We start from the raw sequence: 22,496 nt of genomic DNA, 5'->3' as shown, positions 1-22,496 counted from the left end.
TTCTATGGGGCTTGCATTATGTGAAAAACGCACAAAGAGGAGCATGCTGCGATTTTCACTCAACGCACAAGTGATGCGTGAAAATCACTGCTCATGTGAACAGCCCCATAGAAATGAATGGGTCAGGATTCCGTGCGGATGCAATGCGTTCACCTGCCGCATCCGCGCGGAATACTCGCTCGTGTGAAAGGGGCCTTAAAGGGGTTGTGCAGGGGTTTTATATTGATGACCTATTCTTAGGATAGTATTCCAATTAAAGTTGACGGCAGCATATCCATTAGAAGTTCTTTATTCATAATGGATCTATAGAAAAATTTACAAAAAAGCCAAAGAAAGCGCAACGTTTCGACTACATAGTAGTCTTTTTCAAGCATATTGTGGAGTGAACATTAGACGTGTATATAGCACCTCCCCCAATATTCCTATAACAATAAAGCGTGCAGATTCATCACTATAACACCCACTTATTAAAAATCACCAATACAACGCATTCACTAGGTGATTGTCATCAGTACTGACCAACCTCAAGTGGTGCATAAAGGGTTACCTTATGGAGGACGGCAGCAAATGGATCCATCACATCATGCACATGGGTCTGGCGTATCTTCCAAGCAACTGCGCTTTTCAGTTCACAGTTCCTTCCTCCTGCGTCACATTCATCCTTAGTGAGTGACGTATCAACGTCACATGACTTACTCCCAGTCATGTGGCCAGACAGCTCACGTCCGCCTGACCTTACCAAACACGCCCAGCACCGGGAGCATCTCCATTGCCATGGAGACCAACCCAGCTTCGTGACACAACAGTAGAACATACCACCACTGGTAGGTCGATCCACCGTGCGATCTGGTATCTCGGTCATCACAGGACAGTTACTGACTTCCTCTGGGGTATATAGTCATAAACAAAATATTATTAAATTAATCAGAGGTTACCCATTTTGTCGCTCAAAATCACTGCCTGACACAACATTCCCGTGCACGATGGAAATCCAATGCAGTCTGTCCTCCACCTATCGATAAATAAATAAAAACTACTGGTGAGGTAACACTTTATGCACCACTTGAGGTTGGTCAGTAATGATGACACCTAGTGAAAGCGTTGTATTGGTGATTTTTAATAAGTGGGTATTATAGTGATGAATCTGCACGCTTTATTGGTATAGGAATATTGGGGGATGTGCTATATACACTTTATAAACTTCTAATGTTCACTCCACATTATGCTTGAAAAAGACTACTATGTAGTCGAAACGTTGCACTTTCTTTGGTTTTTTTGTACATTTTTCTAAGGGCCCATTATGCATAAAGAACTTCTAATGGATATGCTGCTGTCAACTTTGATTGGAATACTGATCTAATGACCACTGTGAATCTGGGGTCACGGATGGGCTGATGCATTCCTGTGAAAGTCTACATGGTACGTTGGTGCTGCTCTCAGCTAGTGTTTTTTCTATTCTCCGGATAGGTCATCAATATCTGATCAGCGGAGGTCCAACAAAAGGCACCCCAACCAATCAGCTGTTTGAAGAAGTTGCAGTGCTCAATGCGAGCACCACTTCCTGTTCATTACACTGGCCGTTATCTCAGAAGCGAGTGTAATTACAATTCACTTGATTAGAACAAGTACTTGTCAATATCTGATGTCAGGGGTCAGAAAGCTCACCGCTATAGGGAAGTTGACGCATAGTGTAATGAAGAGGAAGCAGCGCTCCCATGGAGTGACGCCTCCTCTTCAAACAGCTGATCAGCAGGGGTGCAGGCTTTCTGACCCCTGACATCAGATATTGATGACCTACCCCGAGTAAAGCTTTGCTTTGGAGTCTTTCCAACCTGTCTTCCCTTTAAAGAGAACCTGTCACCATGTTCTGACATATAAAACCAAATGTACCTTAATGCTTGTTTACCCTGATAGCTCCCAGCGATCGATCCATAATCTTCTCGGGACTAACCTGTCCTATTTTATCGCCCTTTAAACTTTCCCGCCTTTTATACTAATTCGCAGAAAAGAGTCATATTTTCTCAGAGTCAAGCGCTTCAGCTCCGCCTAAGAAACGCCCCTATAGATAAAATCTCGCGCATGTGCAGTATTCATTTCGGGCAGAACTACGTTGTGTATGTATCGCAACGCTACCACGTGATGTACGTAGTGCCCTCCGTAACGCGCACTTATTTACTTCTGCACGTAGTGGCGTGAGGGAAAGGGGATATACACTAAGCTAGCTGATTGGTCTTTCATTAAAAGCGCATGTGCGCGATTTCAGATGAGATAACAAGCAGTGAGGGCAGAAATTGGCTGTCAATCAAAGTCTAGGGGGAGGGAAATAGGCTATGGTGGTGTGAGGGGAAGGAATTATTTATGCTAATGCGCTTAACGGCGGGAAAGCATTATATGGCGATAAAATAGGACAGGTTAGTCCTGAGAAGATTATGGATCGATCGCTGGGAACTATCAGGGTAAACGAGCATTTGGGTATATGTCAGAACATAGTGACACATTCCCTTTAAGCCATGCTACATTTTGCACTCTTTTCCAACTATCATAACAATGTTTTTTCCTTTTCATTAGATTGGTGTGGCATTCTATGAAATGCTATTGAATGTGGATCAAAGCAGTATACACCTGAATTTCATGGACCCCATATGTGACTTCCTTTATCACATGAAATACATGTTCACTGGAGACAGCATAAAAGACCAGGTAAGTCCCTTAAGAATTTGTGAGTGTCTCAAAAGATGACTGGAGTATTGGGGATGGGTTGTGATTAGAGATGAGCGAATCGAAGTTGACTAAGTGTAATTCGATCTGAATTTCAGGAATTATTCGATTCACGCCGAATCAGAATTTCCTCACTCTTAGGACTCATTCAGACGGCCGTATGCTGTCTGCAAAAATGCGGATCCGTTTTTTTTTTGAGGATTAGATGCTGTACTATTCATTTCTATGGGGCCCTTTTCTTCCATTGTACAGCTCAGCAAAAAAATGAATTATGTCCTATACATGTCAGTGAAAATCAAGACATGGCCCTATTGAAGTCTATGGATCAGCAAAAAAACTGAATGCAGTCCGTTTTTTTGCGGACATGCTGAGCTGTCCGCAAAAAAACGGATCCGCATTTTTGCGGACAGCATACGGCCGTCTGAATGAGCCCTTTAGTGGTAACGAATCGCATTTTTTCCTAAAATGGCTGCTGCGCGTGTTAGGACATGAAGCAAAGAACTCTGGGAACGAGGGATCACCCAAAATGCCATGTATGCAGTCAATCAGCAGCCAGCCAGCCCTCTGATGTCACAGCCCTATAAATAGCCTCAGCCATTTTCCAGTGTACTTTGTGCAGGGAGAGACGTCAGCAGGCGCTAGGGACAGTGCTAGGAAAGACTTGAAAACTTTTATTTTGCTGAATAGAAGTTCAGGGAAAGATCATTAGAAGTGTAGGATAAGGATAGGGAGGAATTATTCCACACTATAAAAGGGTCCAATAGGGGAGTGTACAGCCTGGGTAATAGGAGCAATCCTATTACACCTTGCTGCAGGATCCAAATTTCCATTTATACTGCTGCTTTCAGGTTTGCAATAGATGATACCTCTGTAATTCGAGCAAACCGTTCTTTTTATTGGGGTGCAAGTGCTGTAACGTCCTGGCTGCCATGGTAACCGATCGGAGCCCCAGGATTACACTGCTGGGGCTCTGATCAGAAGCTGCCACTGCCACCAATGAGAGGAGATGAGGGGACTCTGTGGCCACTGCCACCAATGATTTTTAATACTGGTGAGTGGGTGGGAGGGCACACTGAGCCACCAATGATAATTAACGTTTAATATACAAGTACAGCCGGCGGCAGAAACACATTGCTGGCACCCGACCTCTGACAGGGCACTGCGATCAGCGGCGGTTAACACCTCAGGTGCAGCACCTGAGGGGTTAATTGCCGCTGATCGCAGCGCCCTGTCAGAGGCAGGGTACCGGCAATGTATTTCTGCCGCCACCTACATTTGTAATGTATTAAAGGGGTTCTGCAGTTTGTTTAAACTGATGATCTATCCTCTGGCAGAAATCTCAGACTAAGGCCTCATGCACACGACCGTATTTTTTTGCGGTCCGCAAAAACGGGTTCCGTTTTTCCGTGATCCGTGACCGTTTTTTCATCCGTGGGTCTTTCTTGATTTTTGGAGGATCCACGGACATGAAAAAAAAGTCGTTTTGGTGTCCGCCTGGCCGTGCGGAGCCAAATGGATCCGTCCTGAATTACAATGCAAGTCAATGGGGACAGATCCGTTTGACGTTGACACAATATGGTGCAATTTCAAACGGATCCGTCCCCCATTGACTTTCAATGTAAAGTCAGGAGTTAATATACCATAGGATCGGAGTTTTCTCCAATCCGATGCTATATTTTAACTTGAAGCGTCCCCATCACCATTGGAATGCCTCTATGTTAGAATATACTGTCGGATATGAGTTAGATCGTGAAACTCAAATCCGACAGTATATTCTAACACAGAGGCGTTCCCATGGTGATGGGGACGCTTCAGGTTAGAATATACTAAAAGAACTGTGTACATGACTGCTGCCTGGCAGCAGGGGGCAGACCCCCCCCCCCCCCCCCCCCCCCGTTTTTAACTCATTGGTGGCCAGTGCGGCCGGCCCCCCCTCCCTCCCCTGTAGTTAACTCATTGGTGGCCAGTGGGCCCCACCTCCCTCCCCCTCCTAATTAAAATCTCCCCCCCTATCATTGGTGGCAGCGGAGAGTACCGATCGGAGTCCCAGTTTAATCGCTGGGGCTCCGATCGGTAACCATGGCAACCAGGACGCTACTGCAGTCCCGGTTGCCATGGTTACTTAGCAATTTGTAGAAACATTATACTTACCTGTGAGCTGCGATGTCTGTGTCCGGCCGGGAGCTCCTCCTACTGGTAAGTGATAGGTCTGTGCGGCGCATTGCTTAATGACCTGTCACTTACCAGTAGGAGGAGCTCCCGGCCGCACTGGACAACAAAGAGTTAACTACAGGGGAGGGAGGGGGGCCCACTGGCCACCAATGAGTTAACTACAGGGGAGGGAGGGGGGGGGGGCGGTCGCACTGGCCACCAATGTGTTAACTACAGTCGGGGGGGGGCTGCCCCCTGCTTCCTGACGGCACCTGCCAGGCAGCGGGGGGCAGTCATGTACACAGTTCTTTTAGTATATTCTAACCTGAAGCATCCCCATCAACATGGGAACGCCTCTGTGTTAGAATATACTGTCGGATCTGAGTTTTCACGAAGCTCTGAAAAAGCTTTTATGCAGACGGATCTTCGGATCCGTCTGTATGAAAGTAACCTACGGCCACGCATCACGGACACGGATGCCAATCTTGTGTGTATCCGTGTTCTTTCACGGACCCATTGACTTGAATGGGTCCGTGAACCGTTGTCCCTCAAAAAAATAGGACCGGTCATATTTTTTTTGACGGACAGGATACACGGATCACGGTCTCGGCTGCAAAACAGTTCATTTTCCGATTTTTCCACGGACCCATTGAAAGTAAAAAAACGGAAAACGGCACACCGGCCACGGATGCACACAACGGTCGTGTGCATGAGGCCTAAAGGGGTTATCCAACACTAACAAATGACCCTCCATAGGCCAGGCACCTCACACTGATTCTACTTATCCCGCTCCTTGCGCTGCTCTTGGTCCCCGCACTGCAGCTGCTGCTTCTCTCCATGCACGGGGATCTGGTGTCGGGGGGCAGCCAATGGCAGGTAGTGACTGGGAGGAGCCTCCCTAGCATTTGTGAGTGTCGGATAATCCCTTTAAATATTCTGGGCATGTCCAGAGGTCTTGGTTGGAAGTAGCATATAGACAAAGGCAGCCCAGTCCCACAGCAGTGGTTACCAGTAGACATGATGATGAAACATGTCATTTATTATCTTTTTCAGGTTGAAAAGATCATCTTCAGCCTGCGACCAGCTTTAAAGTTACGGCTGCGCTTTATCACTCACATCAGCAAGCAGGAGCCAGCCACTGCACCTCCTCCACCGATTAATAGTGGATCTCCAGCGCCTCAGGCTAACCAGGTCTCTGTAAATGTTACTTTGCCTGTGGCACAATAAAGGCCATCATTGGACAGTCACTTCTGGTTTTCCACAAACACTGTGAGGGATCTCTAAATGGTTTCATGCCATTTGAACAAACCAGTTTCTGGACCGATATCATTTTTGTAAATTTCGAACTTCTAGCCAGTGGTTTCATTTTCTTTGAGAAATCAGACCGAAACTCCTTCTTTTTTTTTTAACACTGTTTGTACAAAAGAGCTGCAATTTGTTTTGTGAACCAGAAGACACAAATACATATCCATACAGAGCGTTAACCTGAAAGATACCCTGTAATAGCTACGTTAGACTGACATTGTATGTAACCAATGCTAAAGGACTGATCCTTGACTCCCACGAACTGTCACTACAACTTTCCCAATTACGAAGGTCGATTGTGAACCTACAGTCATTCCTACTGCACAGCAGTTTAGTAGCAGGAGGATACGTAGCGATCCTGACGTCTGGGTTCCCTGGTTCCCTGCTTTCGTGTACCAACCTTTTTAAGTGTCAGAATTGCTCCAGTTGGCAGCATAAGCACTGAAGATGTTTTTTCAGGGCTGCTCAAGGAAATTCAAGGTCCCTGTGGCCCAACCCATTGAAAAATCATGTATTCTCAATAAAAAGGATGTTACCGACGTTGACCTGAATCATCCCATTGTGATTTCACTAAACTTGAACATATACGGTATCAACAATAGAGGTTCTGTGGGCTTGTTTACTAGTCCCTTGGGAAGATGTAGTGGGAGCTGTTGGGGAGTGGTCATAAAATATCTGTACTTCTGTATCACATCCACATGAAACTAGGCTTATATCATTGTGTTTTGAGCCTCGTTATTTTCGGATATCTAGTTTTTGAGGCACGTGCCCTGACCATCTGATTCGACAAGAACTATTCTAATGATGCTTTTGGGATGATCAGCCATGAGGCTGTGCGCTATCTTTTAAAAAGTTACAAATGCTTTAAGGCATATTAATTATTTGTATGTTTGAGTGACTTAAAATGTGTAATTATTTTTATAATAAAAAAGTGAAACACCTCTTGGTGCGTCTCATTGTCTTTGTATTTTATAAAACAATTCCAAGGCACCACCAAAAGTCCAGTGAAATCCATATGATCCAAAGCAAGTAGCAGCCTTTCAGCCGAGTAGCCTTCCTCAGGCTGTGTGGTGTGCTCAATGGGGCATAGCTGGATCAGCTTGTTTACACCATTCAAGAGATTTGCTGCAATATTAAAGAGGACCTTTCATCAGAAAGAAGTGTGTGCAATTCTCGTACTACCTTATCGGGCTGCTGCCACTGATGTCTGAAAACGTATTATTATTATTTTTTTTCAAAAGGCCCCCCTCTTCGCCCGCTGTGCTCCCCGTTTGTTTAGTCACCTCATATGCAAATGAGGCGACTTGGTTATAGTAGGCATTAACATTTTAGTTCTGCTGGGCGCGGTTATCTTCTCCCTGGCAGTGAGCGCATCCAATCGCAGCGCCCCGCTCTTAGCCAGGGAGAAGGAGCTCAAGTTCTCGCGAGACATCCGGACCGAGCGCCATCTTGGAGTCCCCAGCGGAGAGCATCGAAGAAGACGGCGGCGGCAGCAGCAGCATCCTGTGGGAAAGTGTAAAAATCACCCCTAGGCGAACGAGCATGATGGTTGTATTGTCTATTTACCTCCCATAATCCCCTATGGCAACGAGCATGTTGGGGGTTATACTGCATACCCCATAATTTCCCCCCTAAGGCAACGAGCATGATGGGGGTTATAGTGCATACCCCATAACTGCTCCCCTATGGCAACGAGCATGTTGGGGGTTATAGTGCCTACCCCATAATTTCCCCCCTAAGGCAACGAGCATGATGGGGGTTATAGTGCATACCCCATAACTGCTCCCCTATGGCAACGAGCATGTTGGTGGTTACACTGCATACCCCATAACTGGCCCCCTAAGGCAACGAGCATGTTGGGGGTTATAGTGCCTACCCCATAATTTCCCCCCTAAGGCAACGAGCATGATGGGGGTTATAGTGCATACCCCATAACTGCTCCCCTATGGCAACGAGCATGTTGGGGGTTATACTGCATACCCCATAACTGGCCCCCTAAGGCAACGAGCATGATTGGGGTTATACTGCATACCCCATAACTGCTCCCCTAAGGCAACGAGCATGATGGGGGTTCTAGTGCCTGCCCCCCTATGGAAATGAGCATGTTGGGGGTTATACTGCATACCCCATAACTGGCCCCCTAAGGCAACGAGCATGCTGGGGGTTATACTGATTCGCCCCAAAAAAAAAAACTCTGACAGCAACCATGCTGGTACTACTTTGAACAACTCCCTTGTATTCTGAACATGCTTTGTTGATTACAGTTTACTATTATAATCGCTTATCATGTTCAACAATATGTTGTCCACTGTGGGCAATATTACTGAAGCCATTTATACTATCTCTCCTTACTGATGGCTAAGGACTAAATAATTGTATCCATTTTCCACCAACTAAGTTGTCTCAATGTCTAACCATCTGTCTTTGTATAGTAATGTAATTGTTTTTCATGCCCCACTGATATCAGTTCCTCTTTTTTGTAGATTATATCTCGGACTTCATCTAGATCCTGGAAGACCACAAATCAGTAAAGTGGAAACTACTTATTAAAATGGTTGGGGAGTAATTATTTCAATAAAGTGGTTACAAACATGGCTATTTGTCATCTTGCTATTCAATACTTGCAGTGGTAGTAATGGGTGCCTCTGTACAGACGCTCCCAACACTATGACAGGGTCTTATTGTCGGCCAGTGTGTTTTTGATTGTGACAACTGTGCTGACAGTAAACCCCCAACTCATTTACCCCGGTACCCAAAGCCCCAGGGGTGCCATGAAGAGCCGGGTTGCCGTGATGTGATGGGTTCTCTCTTGGGGCGGCTGCGGGCTGTTATTACTAGGCTGAGGGAGCCAAAAACCATGACCTTCTCACCTGATAATGGCAGCCCACAGCTGTATGGTTTACCTTTGGCTGGTTATGATAATTTGGGGGGCATTTTTGTTTAAAAAAAAGGGTACTGGGGCCCACCCTGTTATCATAATCTGCCACGGATGACCCAAACGATTATAACACATTGTTTTCACCCAAAGGCGAGCTTGTGGGACAACAGGGTTATGGAGGATTGGTTGTACTCCGGCTCTCGTTGTATTCTTTTCTGCCAGCTGTGAAAAACAGCTAGTAATACTCCCTTTACCAACTATACATTACAGCTGCATCCGTTTTTTAACACTGCCAGTAATTGTTCCAAATACAAACTAGCCATGTTTGAGATTAACCACTTTATTGAAATATACGCTTCACTGCAACAGCCGTCTCATTCTTATATTTCTTTACCTCTACTACACTCTTTGTTTCTGTGCTAATTAGCTATAAAACAATGCAAGTATTGTTTTCAAAACGCACTGATGTCAACTGTCATATTACAGTAATAACACAATGCCAATAGCCCCTATTGCTGTTTTTTTGGGACAGTTTGAGAGAAGACTTTGGAGGTTTAGTACACCACTTTCTTTTTACAATGGTGGGTGGACTATACGATCAGATCAACCACGCTTGCAGTTACTAAATTCTAGTGGTAACACACACCAACTTATGAATTCTAATATAAACAACCACCCAAATAAATAATGTAGAAAGCAAATTTTGGCAAGTGACATTGGTTTCATCGACAACTAAATCAACTTGTAATCAACACTTATTCAATATGGACCTAAAAGTATTTTTCAATTTATATTATCTTAATTTTTTTCATTTTAGGATATTTAAAATATCTTTGTGTGACATTGGTCGTTTCCAATATAAAACAATTTTAAAAATGTACTTATTAAATTAATCTAAGTTCTATTTGTTCACCAAATCGATTACCATTTTTATTTGATTATAATTTCTTGAATTTTGTTTTGTATAGTGGTTTCTGCGGTAAGGATTTGTAGGTACCTACCATACCGGTAAGTTTCAATCCAACGTTCATCGCTGGAAGAAGAAACATGTTGCGTGAAGTTATGGAGTTAAAAACCCATATCCACGGTTGCAATGGGTTATTTGCATGTTCAACGATTAAACGTTTTTGTGTTTATATGTTTGAACACTATTTATGGTAAGTAAGAAAATTTGGTAAGTATTGAATGCAAAAGTTTTGTTCAAAGCTTCAACAATGGACGAAGAAAGAAGAGTAATCTATTTTTTGTGTTCCCAAAAAATATTCCCTGTTGGAATAAGTTGTAGACTAGATCTACGTTTCTACGTTGCCAAGTTGGTTATTTTTTAAAACAAATCTGGTAAGTTTAATTTTACTTTAGCAATTCTATCCATACAATATGTATTTATTTATTTTTATGTTTTTCAACAGGAATTTGGAAAATGCCATCCACTTGTTGGATCAAGAACTGCTTTTTTGTGGCTGGAGGTATCCACAACGGCCACGAAATAAAATTACACTGCTTTCCCAACAGTAGGGAAAGAATAATGGAATGGTTGTCAATATTAATTCCTTTAGGGGGAGAGGAATTAAATTATCTTGCAGAAGATATTTTAGCATGCAAAAAACTGTGTTCTTTACATTTCACAGAAGACAGTTTCATTGTCAATGCTGGTGGCCGTGTAGTTCGTCCAATTTCAAATCCAACCATATTTGAAAATTAGCTTGAATCCAAAAGGAAAGTGACAGACAATTTGAAAAAAATAATAATAATATTCAAGAGAAAAATTGATAATCTTAGTGGGCAACAGTTTGATAATATATGTTTGTCTTCTGAATCCTCTATAAATACTGAGTCAAGTGGGCAGACTGAATTTTTTTCATGCGTGGAAATTCAACAAGTCAGAGATGCTTCGACTCAGACCAATTATGATTTCCCAAACGTGGTCCTTGTGGAAGAACAATCCCCTGTAAGACAACTTACTAATATAGTAACTGAATCTACACCTTTGCCAAAAGGTTCAACAAATCTAAATCAGATTAACATTCCTTTTGTTAGCCTTCTGTCTCCTATTAGTACAAAAAAAGACCAAATCTTGTTTTAACCAGAAGATGTGGTTAACAGTGATGATGATGAGGTTAGTAGAATTTTTCCATTAACAGGTGAAATTCCGGAGTTTGGCAATATTGGCACTCATGCAGAAGTTGACACGGGAAGTTCTGGATTCAAGGGATAACTCGTATGACCCTTTGATGGTAAGCCACTGCTCGTCTCATTTGATTGCATTAGTCAGTTTTGGAAACTAACCCTGATTATTCTTTTCCAGAACTAACTGTTGAAGACATGGTCAATGATCCTTAATTTATAGTTAATGAAAGTTGCCTTGATGTACTTCTACGTCAGGTGAAATGTCAGTATACTGACAGTTGTAATCTAGCCATATTTTCTATTTCAAAACCGAGGGAAGTGCTTTGACAATTTGCGGTAGATGTAGGAGAGGGCACTCATCTTTATTATGGAGTACTTAGCCTAAAATTGGTCGTTTTTGGAGTGACAATGTCCTTTTGGCATCATCGATCTTGTGCAGTGGACTCCACTTTAACTTTCAAAAGGTGCACAAATTGGTTAACATTTTTGGTTTGACCGCATTTTCGGAGACAACTTTTTACCATTATCAAACTAGATTTATTTTCCCTGCAATTGATATTGCCTGGCAGAAATAAAAGAGAAAAGTACATGAAGAAATGCATGCTTTTCCCATGTGTATAGCCGGAGATGGTCAATTTTTAAAGGCAAGTAACAGAAGAGCTGGACAGGAACTGAAACCCTGGAATGATAAGATAGTGAACCATTTCTGGTGGAGTGTAAAAACATGTCACCACAATGAGGTTTTCTTCAGGGAACATTGGAATCCTGTTCTCTATCACATAGTCGACATGCATGAGTGGGAAAATGGAGAACACTACAAAAAATGTTCCTATGAAGAATTAAATGAAAACCCTTCAGTATTATGGCTCAAAAAAGAGAGTACTGCTTTTCGTAGACTGGAGAAGATCATCCAAAATCAACAAATCAGCAGCGATGTTCCACACTTGATCAGAAATTGCAACACCGTACAGTTGAAGCCTTCCACAGTTTAGTATTAAAGTTTCGTACAAATAGAATACATTTTGAAATTGATGGCATGGAAGCCAGAACAAAACTAGCAATTTTAGCGCATAATAATAATCTGGGAAGACAACAAGCAGTTGTTTAAGTACCAACATCTGTTTTAGCACCCATAGATACAAGACAAACAAAATTAATACTTTCAAAGGGGAAAAAACGCTGGATGGGGAAAAACGTTTATGAACCAATGAGCGTCGAACATGTTGAAAAATTTTTAGCCGACTGTTTGAAAATAGCTTTAGGAGAGATCACATCAGAATGAAATAGTCGGACACCGGATCTTCCACAAAACATTGCAAATGTTGAGCGGCCCAAAAAAGAAGACGTTCTACATCAACATTGGTCTCGGTTTGGCAAGTAATAATTATTGACAGGTTATTTATACAAAAAAACAACAATTTACCTTTTCAGTTCCATCCAAAATCTATTGTTTCTAAGCCGTTGCTTTCTTGTTTTTGATTGTTTACTGGTTTTTATTTTTGTGAAAAAAAACTTTTTGGAAAGTGATTATCTGTTTGCAGATTAAAAGTTTTATATTGCCTGAGTGGAGGAGTAGAAAATGTTTTTGAGCTAGAGTGTTTGTTTTTCTTTCCACAGCCAGTGTTTTTTTTTTTTTTTTAAATCAAATCATTTTTATTGATCCATTATAGTAGACTTATTTTCTGACAGTACATTGTTTCTTCAATCACAAATACAGAGATTGGAATATAGCAATATCCCATGACAATAACAGGAGAAAATCCCCTCACAGCAGTTTGCAATGTACTTTAACAAGAGCAAATATTATACAAAATATGCATAAAACATAGCAAAATCTTACCCCCCGCACCTCACACACCCCTCCCCCCCCCTGTAATTCAGAGCGTGAATACCTCCAACATATCTTATATCACGATATGAGTATGAGACAACCATTCATTCCACAATTTCTCAAACTTCTGAGGACAGTCTCTCTTCACAAACACACCTCTTTCCATAGTTGACATGTCATGCACCCTCCGCACATACTCGTCCAGTGTTGGCGGACTCTCCTGGATCCACCGCTGCGCCACCAGATTTCTAGCCACATATAACAGCCTCCCTACCGCCCCCTTTACTAGCTCACTCCCTCCAATCTCCGACACATATCCCAACACACATATCATAGGGTCCTTTTGCAACCTCAGCGTCAAGTTGCGATTAATCAAAGTCAACACCTCATCCCAGTAACTACCTACTCACTGGACAAGACCAAAGCATATGCAACAGGTCCGCTCCTTCCTCCATACACTTCGGACATTTATCATCAGTCCTAACACCAATTTTTCGTAAAAATACCGGATTTTTATATACCCTATGGATGATGAATAGTTGTGACAACTTACCCTGCTCACCTAGGGACACTCTGGGAACTGCCTCCAGTATATCTTCCCACTGATCTTTAGAAATGTCCCCCAGATCATCCTCCCATTTCACCATCCGCTTCAGAGGGGACCCTTCTAGAAATTTGCCCAGTAAAAGGGTATACAATTGCGAAATCAACCCTCTCTTCCCCCCTACCGGGAGAATATGTTTTTGTACCACATCCATTTTAGCTATAATACAACCTTTCCTTATCGTGACATCATAGGCATGCCTCAATTGTAGATACTGATAAAACCAGACCTTAGGGACATTGAATTCCTGCTGCAGACCCTGAAATGATTTGAACACATTCCCCTCCATCAGTTGACCTATCCTCATTACCTTATGAGATTCCCAATTCCGGAGTCCTGACAAAGACAAGAATTCTGGCAATAGATTATTGTTCCATATTGGGGAAAGCTCTCCAACTCCACCCACACCTCTGAGCTGTTTCACCTTTGCCCATACCTTCTTCATAAGTTCAATAAGCAAGACCTTCTCTCTCCCCACATGCATTCCTGACCCCTCCAGTATACACATAAGGTCACTACTACCCAACCAGTGCTGCAGTATCCTTCCCGTCACATCCTGCGACTGGAAGTAAATCCAGCCCTTTAAGTGCTGACACTGGGAGGCCAAGAAATATATCCAGGCATTCGGAACTGCCAAACCTCCTTCTGTCTTAGGGTATTGCAACGTCTCCAGCTTGATCCTTGCTTGACCGTACTTCCAAATAAGGTCCCTGAACATGGAGTGTACTTCCCTAAACCTATCCAAAGGAATCCACACGGGGGCATTATTTAATACATAAAGCAGCTGGGGCATCATTACCATCTTTAAAAGGTTTACTCTACCCACTACCGATAAAAAGAGCCTACACCAAGTCCTTACCTTCAGCCTGAAAGTAGCGAGCAACAGGGTCAGATTTAATTCTTCAAAATCCGACAGTCTAGGTGTTATATACAACCCTAAGTATTTGAACTTATTTACCCAGGGTACCGTACTATTAACTCGCCTAATTTGCAGGGCCTGCCCATCTATCGGCATCAAAGCAGACTTCTGCCAATTTATCTGAAGTCCAGAGAAGCTCCCAAGTCTATCTATTAAAGCCATGGCTGCATCCAGAGATGACCCAGTATCGCCCAAGAATAATAAAGTGTCGTCAGCGTACATAGCCACTTTGTTCTGCACCGCACCATATCTAAACCCCATTATATGAGGCGACAGGCGAATCAGGGCTGCCAGTGGTTCAATTGCAAGAGCAAACAACAAGGGCGACAGTGGGCATCCTTGTCTGGTGCCTCTAGCCAAAACAAAGTTATCCGACAGCCCCCCATTTGCTCTAATTCTCTCCCTGGGACTCGAGTACAACACCTTTACCCACTGAATAAACCGCACACCAAAGCCCATGGCTCTCAAGATCCCCCACAAATAATTCCACTCTACACTATCAAACGCCTTGGCGGCATCAAGAGTAAGCAAGGCCTGTCCCCACAGTTATCTGCCGGAATATTCAAACTGCCATATAATCTGCGGACATTTATAGCAGTCGACTTCCCTGGCATAAATCCCATCTGATCCGGGTGTACAATGGTCAGAATCACCCTGGACAACCTGTTTGCCAACACCTTCGCCAGGAGCTTTACATCCGCTGTTAAAAGCGAAATTGGTCTATATGAATCCGGTAATTTGGGATCCTTCCCAGGCTTAGGGATAACTATGATAATAGCCTCCTGCATAGAATGTGGTAGCGAACCCGTCTCCAGTGAATGTTCAAGCACCTTGAGCAATTCGGGAAGGAATACCCCCTGCAGCTTCTTATATACCTCCACTGGTAGGCCATCTGCCCCCGGAGCCTTACCATTCGCCATATCCCCAAGTGCGGCCTCCAGCTCCTCAAGCGAGATTGGCTCCTCTAATCTCTCCCTATCCTCGTCTGACAACACTGATAACTGTGCCTCTGCCAAAAAGGTGGTCAAAGCCTCCTCAGAACTAGAGACAGTGGAAGCATATAAAGACACATAAAAACCTTTTAAAATATCCAATATTCCTTTTGTGTCCTGGCTACTATTCCCAGTTCCATCCTTCAGTTCCTGTATGCAAGAGGAACCCCGCTGAGCCTGAGAAACAACTGATGACAGTAGATGACCTACCTTCTCCCCCCCCCCCCCCAAAAGATCTTTGGCGATAAAAACTACACTTCCGCTCTGCAGCCTGCATTAAATGGAACCTCAACTGTTCCTGAGCTACTGCCAGCGCCTCGCTATTAGCCAGGGAAGGAGACCTACCAAACACCCGTTCGGCTTCCGCCACTTGCGCATGCGCTTTAATATCAGCTTCTCTGGACTTAGATTAATGCTTACTATTTCTTTTATCGTACTCCCCTCAAGAACGCTTTCATAGCATCCCATACTCCGTGTATTGAAGCTGTCCCTCCATTGATAGCAAAGTATTCTCTGACTGCCAGAGAAACCCCAGACAGGTCACCCAGTACGTTTAGCCAGGGCAGGTTACATTTCCACAGCCTCAGGTCCCTGCCTGAGCACCACCAGGCACAAGTCAATTTGCACCAAAGAATGGTCAGACAACGACCGAGGGATGATGAGTAACATCCCTGATCAGTGGTAACATAACAATCATTGACCAGAGCCAAGTCTATGCGTGATAGTGAATGATGCTTAGCAGATCTGCACGAATATTCGCGCCTATTAGGGTTACGTAGTCTCCAACATCAAACACACCAGTTTCATTCTAATATTTTTCAGAGCAACACTCCCGGGTGATCCGCCTGATCCTTCCACCCGACATCTATCCAAAGAGTCATCCGGCGTGCAATTGAAGTCTCCCACTAGTAGCCATGGTAACCCAGGGAAGTCCGCCACAAATGTCATAATAGCCCATATCAAAAGAGACGCAAACGGTGGAGGCACATACACTGACACCAACACCACCTGGAATCCCATCAATCTTGCACACAATACATACCAAACCTTGCCATCAGCGTCCACACAGCTGCTGCACATGTCATATCAAATACTTTATGCACTAACACACATACTCCCTGAAATGTGAGGAATGGATTGCGTGTACCAGCGTGTCCCCACACCAACTTTTATTCAGCCACTGTACAGTATCATTAGTTAAATGCAGGCAACAGATGGCAGCTGAAAACGCCTCAAGTAGTGAAAAAATACACTGTTGTTTCCGTCCACAGCCATACCCCTCACATTCCAGCTCAAACTTTAATCACCTGTGTCATGACAAAACCCTGCGACATACCTGTCTCTCACACCCACTCAATCCTCATCCATTCAGAGTCACACCCTCAACCCCCGCCCCTGCCTATCACCCTACCACCCCCCCATCTCCCTCCCCAGTAATCAGTTACTGCAAATGCGAACAGTAGTCCCCCCCCCCCCCCCCCTCTCCGTGAGCAATTTGCCCCCTAGTGAACAATAATCAGTACTGATTCTAACAATACTTTCCCTCAGGCAGAGAATCCTCTCCACAACTGGGAAATACATTACAATCCCCTAACCTCCTACTCCACCTCAGAATCTACCATGCAGTAGCATTATATAGAACACTTCTTAACTGGTGTAACATTTAAGTGACATTAAAGTGCAAACACATATGTAAATTAAACCCAAAAAGCATATCTGCCTCCTTCAAGTGTCCAAGGCTCCATTTCTCAGTTGCCGTTCGTGGACGCCAGCCACTGCGCCGCTTCATCCGATCCTCAAAAAAATCTGTGGATCCCAAAGCCACTACTCGCAATTTAGCAGGGAACAGCATGGCATATGGAACCTGCAACCCTCTAAGAGCCTTTTCTTGATATCCATAAAACGGCTCCTCCTCCGCTGCACCTCATTCGAATAATCTGGGAAGATGGACACTTTGACCCCATTCAGAACCATCTCTTCATTGTCCCTGGACTGACGTAGAATTGTGTCCCGATCTTTAAAATGCAAAATCTTCGCAAGAATAGGGCGAGGGGGCCTGCCCGGTGGGAGCGGCCGCATGGGCACTCTGTGCACCCGCTCCACCGCATACAGGGAAGATGGGCCTTTCTCATGAAACAACTGATACAACCATTTCTCTACAAATTCAGTGGCATTGACCCCCTCTGTCTTCTCTGGCATTCCTACAATCCGCAGATTGTTCCTCCGCGACCTGTTCTCCAGGTCATCCGCTTTAGCATACAGGGCAGCAATGTCCTTCATAGACGTCTTAGACGCCATTTGCAAAGGCTGGACTACATCTTCCATTGAGGACACTCTCTTCTCCAATTCAGAGGTGCGCTCGGATATCTTGTATAAATCGTGTCTAATTATAGACACATCAGACCGCAGACTGCCAACTTGTACTGTGAGCACTTTAAGTGTGCTATTGCAACTTGCTACAGCAGCCATTATGTCCTTCAGAGTGGGCTCCTTTTGTAGACCCCCGGCCCTAAGGGCTCTCTGTATCTTTCGCAGGGCATGCAGGAGTCTGCAAGGACTGATCAGCCGCATCCGGGCCGTCGCCTATCCCCGGAACCATCCTCCTGTCAGAGGAGGTAAGTATGTCAGTCCCCCTGTCTTCAGCCCAGTCCGCCCACTCCGCTGTCCAGCCTAGCAATCTTGCTGATTTAGCTGCCGCGCTCTGGCTCACCATCTCATGCAGCGCCGTCACCTCTCCTCCATCACGCCATTTTGGCCCACCTCCAGCCGGTCTTGTTTAGTGACTTTACTCGATTTCCTCAGCATTTTCAGGCTCCCGATTGTGACACAACAGCCACCGGAGCACTTTCCTCTCACCAGGTAGGATTTTTCAAGTAATCGAGCGTGCTAACCGATAGTTTATAGCCAGGATACTACAGGAGCAGTGAACAGTGCGTCTCACTCCATGCGCTCACAGGCCATGCCCCCCACAGCCAGTGTTTTTACATACTTTCGCTGACTAACAATTAACTTTGTACTCAGGCGGAGAACATGGATACCCCCTGGCTTGCCTTGACGGGACATAACAAAAATTGTACAACAGGTGAGAAAAGAGTAACGTGAACACAACTAAGCTTTTCTGATTCAAAAGCGTTGTATCATTTTCCCACCCCTTTTTATTATTTTAAACAGGTGGATGGGTGCATCTCTCTAGCCGTGGCGTGCGATTGTTCATAGAAACTCTACGGTAGGGTTTAATGCCAATAGAAAATGTTTTTGAGCTAGAGTGTTTGTTTTTCTTTCCACTGCCAGTGTTTTCACATACTTTCACTGACTAACAATTACCTTTGTACACAGGCGGAGAACATGGATACCCCCTGGCTTGCGTAGACGGGACAGAGCAAATCTTATCAACAGGTGAGAAAAGACTAACGTGAACACAACCAAGCTTTCTGATTAAAAAGCGGTTGTATCAATTTTTCCACCCCTTTTTATTTTTTTTTAACAGGTGGATTGATTGAGCGGAGGAGATCATCTCTTTAGCCTTGGCGTGCATTTTTTTTTCACTGCGACTCTACGGTAGGTGCATGCCAATAGAACATGTTTTTGAGCTAGAGTGTTTATCTTTTTCTTGTCCACAGCCAGTGTTTTCCTATAACTTTCGCTGACTAATAATTACCTTTGTACACAGGGGCCGAGAACATGGAAACCCCCTGGCTTGCCTAGACGGGACAGAACACAGCGAAGTATATAGCTGTTCATCAGAGAGCATGGGTGCTTATAACCAAGTCAACCCAATATAAAAATTGTATTAAGATTATGCTCAGTATTGACATAAGTCATTCCCTTTTTAGATTTTAATATGACAAATCCTGAACTCTTGTTATATTTTTCAAAAAATAAACTATTTATTTTTTTACATTATGAAGTTTTATTTTTAAATTAACAAAATATAGAAGTATTTCAATTTTTTTTTCTGAATTCTACATTATTGAACAAAAAACAACAAATTAACAACTTTACTCCATGGCAATATACTCCGCTGGCTCTTCTCTGAACATCAGAAATCCACAATAATCTTGGTCTGGGTCTGGAAATACTGTTCTTATTAGGCTACTTTCACACTTGCGGCAGTGTGATCCGGCGGGCAGTTCCGTCGTCGAACTGCCCGCCGGATCCGCCGATCTGCCGCTGACTGAAAGCATTTGTGAGACGGATCCGGGTGCGGATCCGTCTCACAAATGCATTGCAAGGACGGATCCTTCTCTCCGCTTGTCATGCGGACCGACGGATCGTCTTGTACATTTTTTCACATTTTACCGATATGCGCATGCCGGAACGATGGATCCGGCTTTCCCGGTATTCTGAATGCCGGATCCGGCGCTAATTCCTTCCTATGGGGAAAAAATGCCGGATCCGGCGTTCAGGCAAGTCTTGAGTTTTTTTCGCCGAGAGAAAACCGTAGCATGCTGCGGTTTTTCTCTTTTGCCTGATCAGTCAAAACGACTGAACTGAAGACATCCTTATGCAAAATGAACGGATTACTCTCCATTCAGAATGCATGGGGATAAAACTGATCAGTTCTTTTCCGGTATAGAGCCCCTGTGACGGAACTCTATGCCGGAAAAGAACAACGCAAGTGTGAAAGTAGCCTTACAGAGACAGCACAAGATGGAATTGGTCTTCTTTTGCCCACGCCAAGATAGCCGTGTATCCAAGCAGTGAATCCACGATAAGCTGTTTTTCTAATAGCCTGTAAAAAAAAAGTTTAAAAAAATATTATTTTGTTGAAATACAAGTACTAATTGTATTCAATTTAGGCAACTTTCCCAATTGCGTTTTTCTTTTCCAGCATAGAGGTATGTCCTAGGGGCTCTATGCCTGAAAAGAACTGATCAGTTTTAACCCCATGCATTCTGAATGGAGAGCAATTCATTCAGGATGCATCAGGATGTCTTCAGTTCAGTCTTTTTGAATGATCAGGACAGAGATAATACCGCAGCATGCTATGGTTTTATCTCCGGACAAAAAAACTGAAGATATGCCTGAATCCGTCAATCAAAATACCGCAATGCCGGATCCGTCCTTCCGGTGTGTGCATGCGCAGGCCTTTACAAATGTGAAAAAAAAAAACTTTGCCTGATGACACCGGAAAAACTGATCCGGTATTGCAATGCATTTTTATGACTGATCAGGCATTTTTCATACCTGATCAGTCTGAAAAATGCCTGATCAGTCAGAAAAAATAACATGCGTTTGCATATAGTTTGACTGATCAGGCAGGCAGTTCAGGCAACGGATCAGTCAGCCACAAGTGTGAAAGTAGCCTTATCATCAAAAAGGAATAGAAAAAATATTTAGGAAGCATGTGTTGACATCAATACACTTATTATGGTAAACGGTAAATGACATAAATTTGCTAACCTATTCAAATCTTTATCTGAAGGAGGATGCATTACTTGGTCAATCAACAGCCTTATAGTATTATTATTTGACCAATAAAACCACAAAAATTTTAAAAATTTATTTTTCTTTTTCTGATCTGGATGCTGAAGGAATAGTGGTACTTGTTCATTGACACCATCCATTTTTAGACCTGATAAAAATAATAAATGTTTTTATGTGGTTTGCATATTAATAATAAAATTACATGTTTACTAAGTTGGTATGTGTTGCCACTAGAATTTAGTAACTGCAAGCGTGGTTGATCTGATCCGTATAGTCACCCATCATTGTAAAAAGAAGTGGTGTTATCCCTTTTGGTAAATCTACTACTAAACCTCCCAAAGTCTTCTCTCAACTGTCCCAAAAAAACAGCAATAGGGGCTATTGGCATTGTGTTATTACTGTAATATGACAGTTGACATCAGTGCGTTTTCAAAACAATACTTGCATTGTTTTATAGCTAATTAGCACAGAAACAAAGAGTGTAGTAGAGGTAAAAAAATATAAGAATAAGACGGCTGTTGCAGTGAAGCGTATATTTTTAATAAAGTGGTTAATCTCAAACATGGCTAGTTTGTATTTGGAACAATTACTGGCAGTGTTAAAAACGGAAGCAGCTGTAATGTAATAGTTGGTAAAGGGAGTATTACTAGCTGTTTTTCACAGCTGGCAGAGAAGAATACAACGAGAGCCGGAGTACAAACAATCCTCTATAACCCCGTTGTCCCACAAGCTCGCCTTTTGGGTGAAAACAATGTGTTATAATCGTTTGGGTCATCCGTGGCAGATTATGATAACAGGGTGGCCCCCAGTACCTTTTTTAAACCAAAATGCCCCAAAAAAAAGGTAAACCAACAGCTGTGGGCTGCCATTATCAGGGTGAGAAGGTCCATGGTTTTTGGCTCCCTCTCAGCCTAGTAATAACAGCCTGCAGCCGCCCCAAGAGAGAAACCATCACATCACGGCAACCCGGCTGTTCCTGGCACCCCTGGGGCTTTGGGTACCGTGGTAAATGAGTTGGGGGTTTACTGTCAGCACAGTTGTCACAATCAAAAACACGCTGGCCGACAATAAGACCCTGTCATAGTGTTGGGAGCGTCTGTACAGAGGCACCCATTACTACCACTGCAAGTATTGAATAGCAAGATGACAAATAGCCATGTTTGTAACCACTTTATTGAAATAATTACTCCCCAACTCACGCCCTCGTTAACCATTTTAATAAGTAGTTTCCACTTTACTGATTTGGGTCTTCCAGGATCTAGATGAAGTCTGAGATATAATCTACAAAAAATAGGAACTGATATCAGTGGGGCATGAAAAAAAATTACATTACTATACAAAGACAGATGGTTCGACATTGAGACAACTTATTTGGACGAAAATGAATAAAATGATTTAGCCCTTAGCCATCAGTAAGGAGAGATAGTATAAATGGCTTCAGTAATATTGCCCACAGTGGACAACATAGCTCCCTTGTTGAACATGATAAGCGAGTATAATAGTAAACTGTAATCAACAAAGCATGTTCAGAATACAAGGGAGTT

General features: G+C 43.4%; 1 protein-coding gene and 1 long non-coding RNA gene across 3 annotated transcripts in view; both read left to right on the top strand.

The window, feature by feature from the left end:
* Positions 1–7,116, top strand: part of MED23 (mediator complex subunit 23) — a 130,703-nt gene extending 123,587 nt beyond the window's left edge. Inside the window, exons 29-30 of one of the 2 annotated variants that reach the window (XM_040429132.1) lie at positions 2,569–2,700; positions 5,923–7,116. In XM_040429132.1, the coding sequence (XP_040285066.1) occupies positions 2,569–2,700; positions 5,923–6,096 (306 nt within the window). In that variant the 3' untranslated portion in view covers positions 6,097–7,116. The remainder of the gene's footprint in view (positions 1–2,568; positions 2,701–5,922) is intronic. The other variant, XM_040429133.1, reaches the window with a different exon arrangement.
* An 11,415-nt stretch (positions 7,117–18,531) lies between these two features.
* Positions 18,532–19,082, top strand: LOC120998497. Its single transcript, XR_005778411.1, has 4 exons — positions 18,532–18,618; positions 18,697–18,751; positions 18,862–18,921; positions 19,013–19,082. It is a non-coding gene; the product is annotated as an uncharacterized LOC120998497 (long non-coding RNA).
* The last annotated feature ends 3,414 nt before the right edge of the window (positions 19,083–22,496 follow it).

This window comes from Bufo bufo, chromosome 4, assembly GCF_905171765.1.
Source record: "Bufo bufo chromosome 4, aBufBuf1.1, whole genome shotgun sequence".
NCBI classification, from domain to species: Eukaryota; Metazoa; Chordata; class Amphibia; order Anura; family Bufonidae; genus Bufo; species Bufo bufo.
The sequence above is the reverse complement of the archived record's forward strand: the minus strand, read 5'-3'. Positions and strand labels throughout refer to the sequence as shown.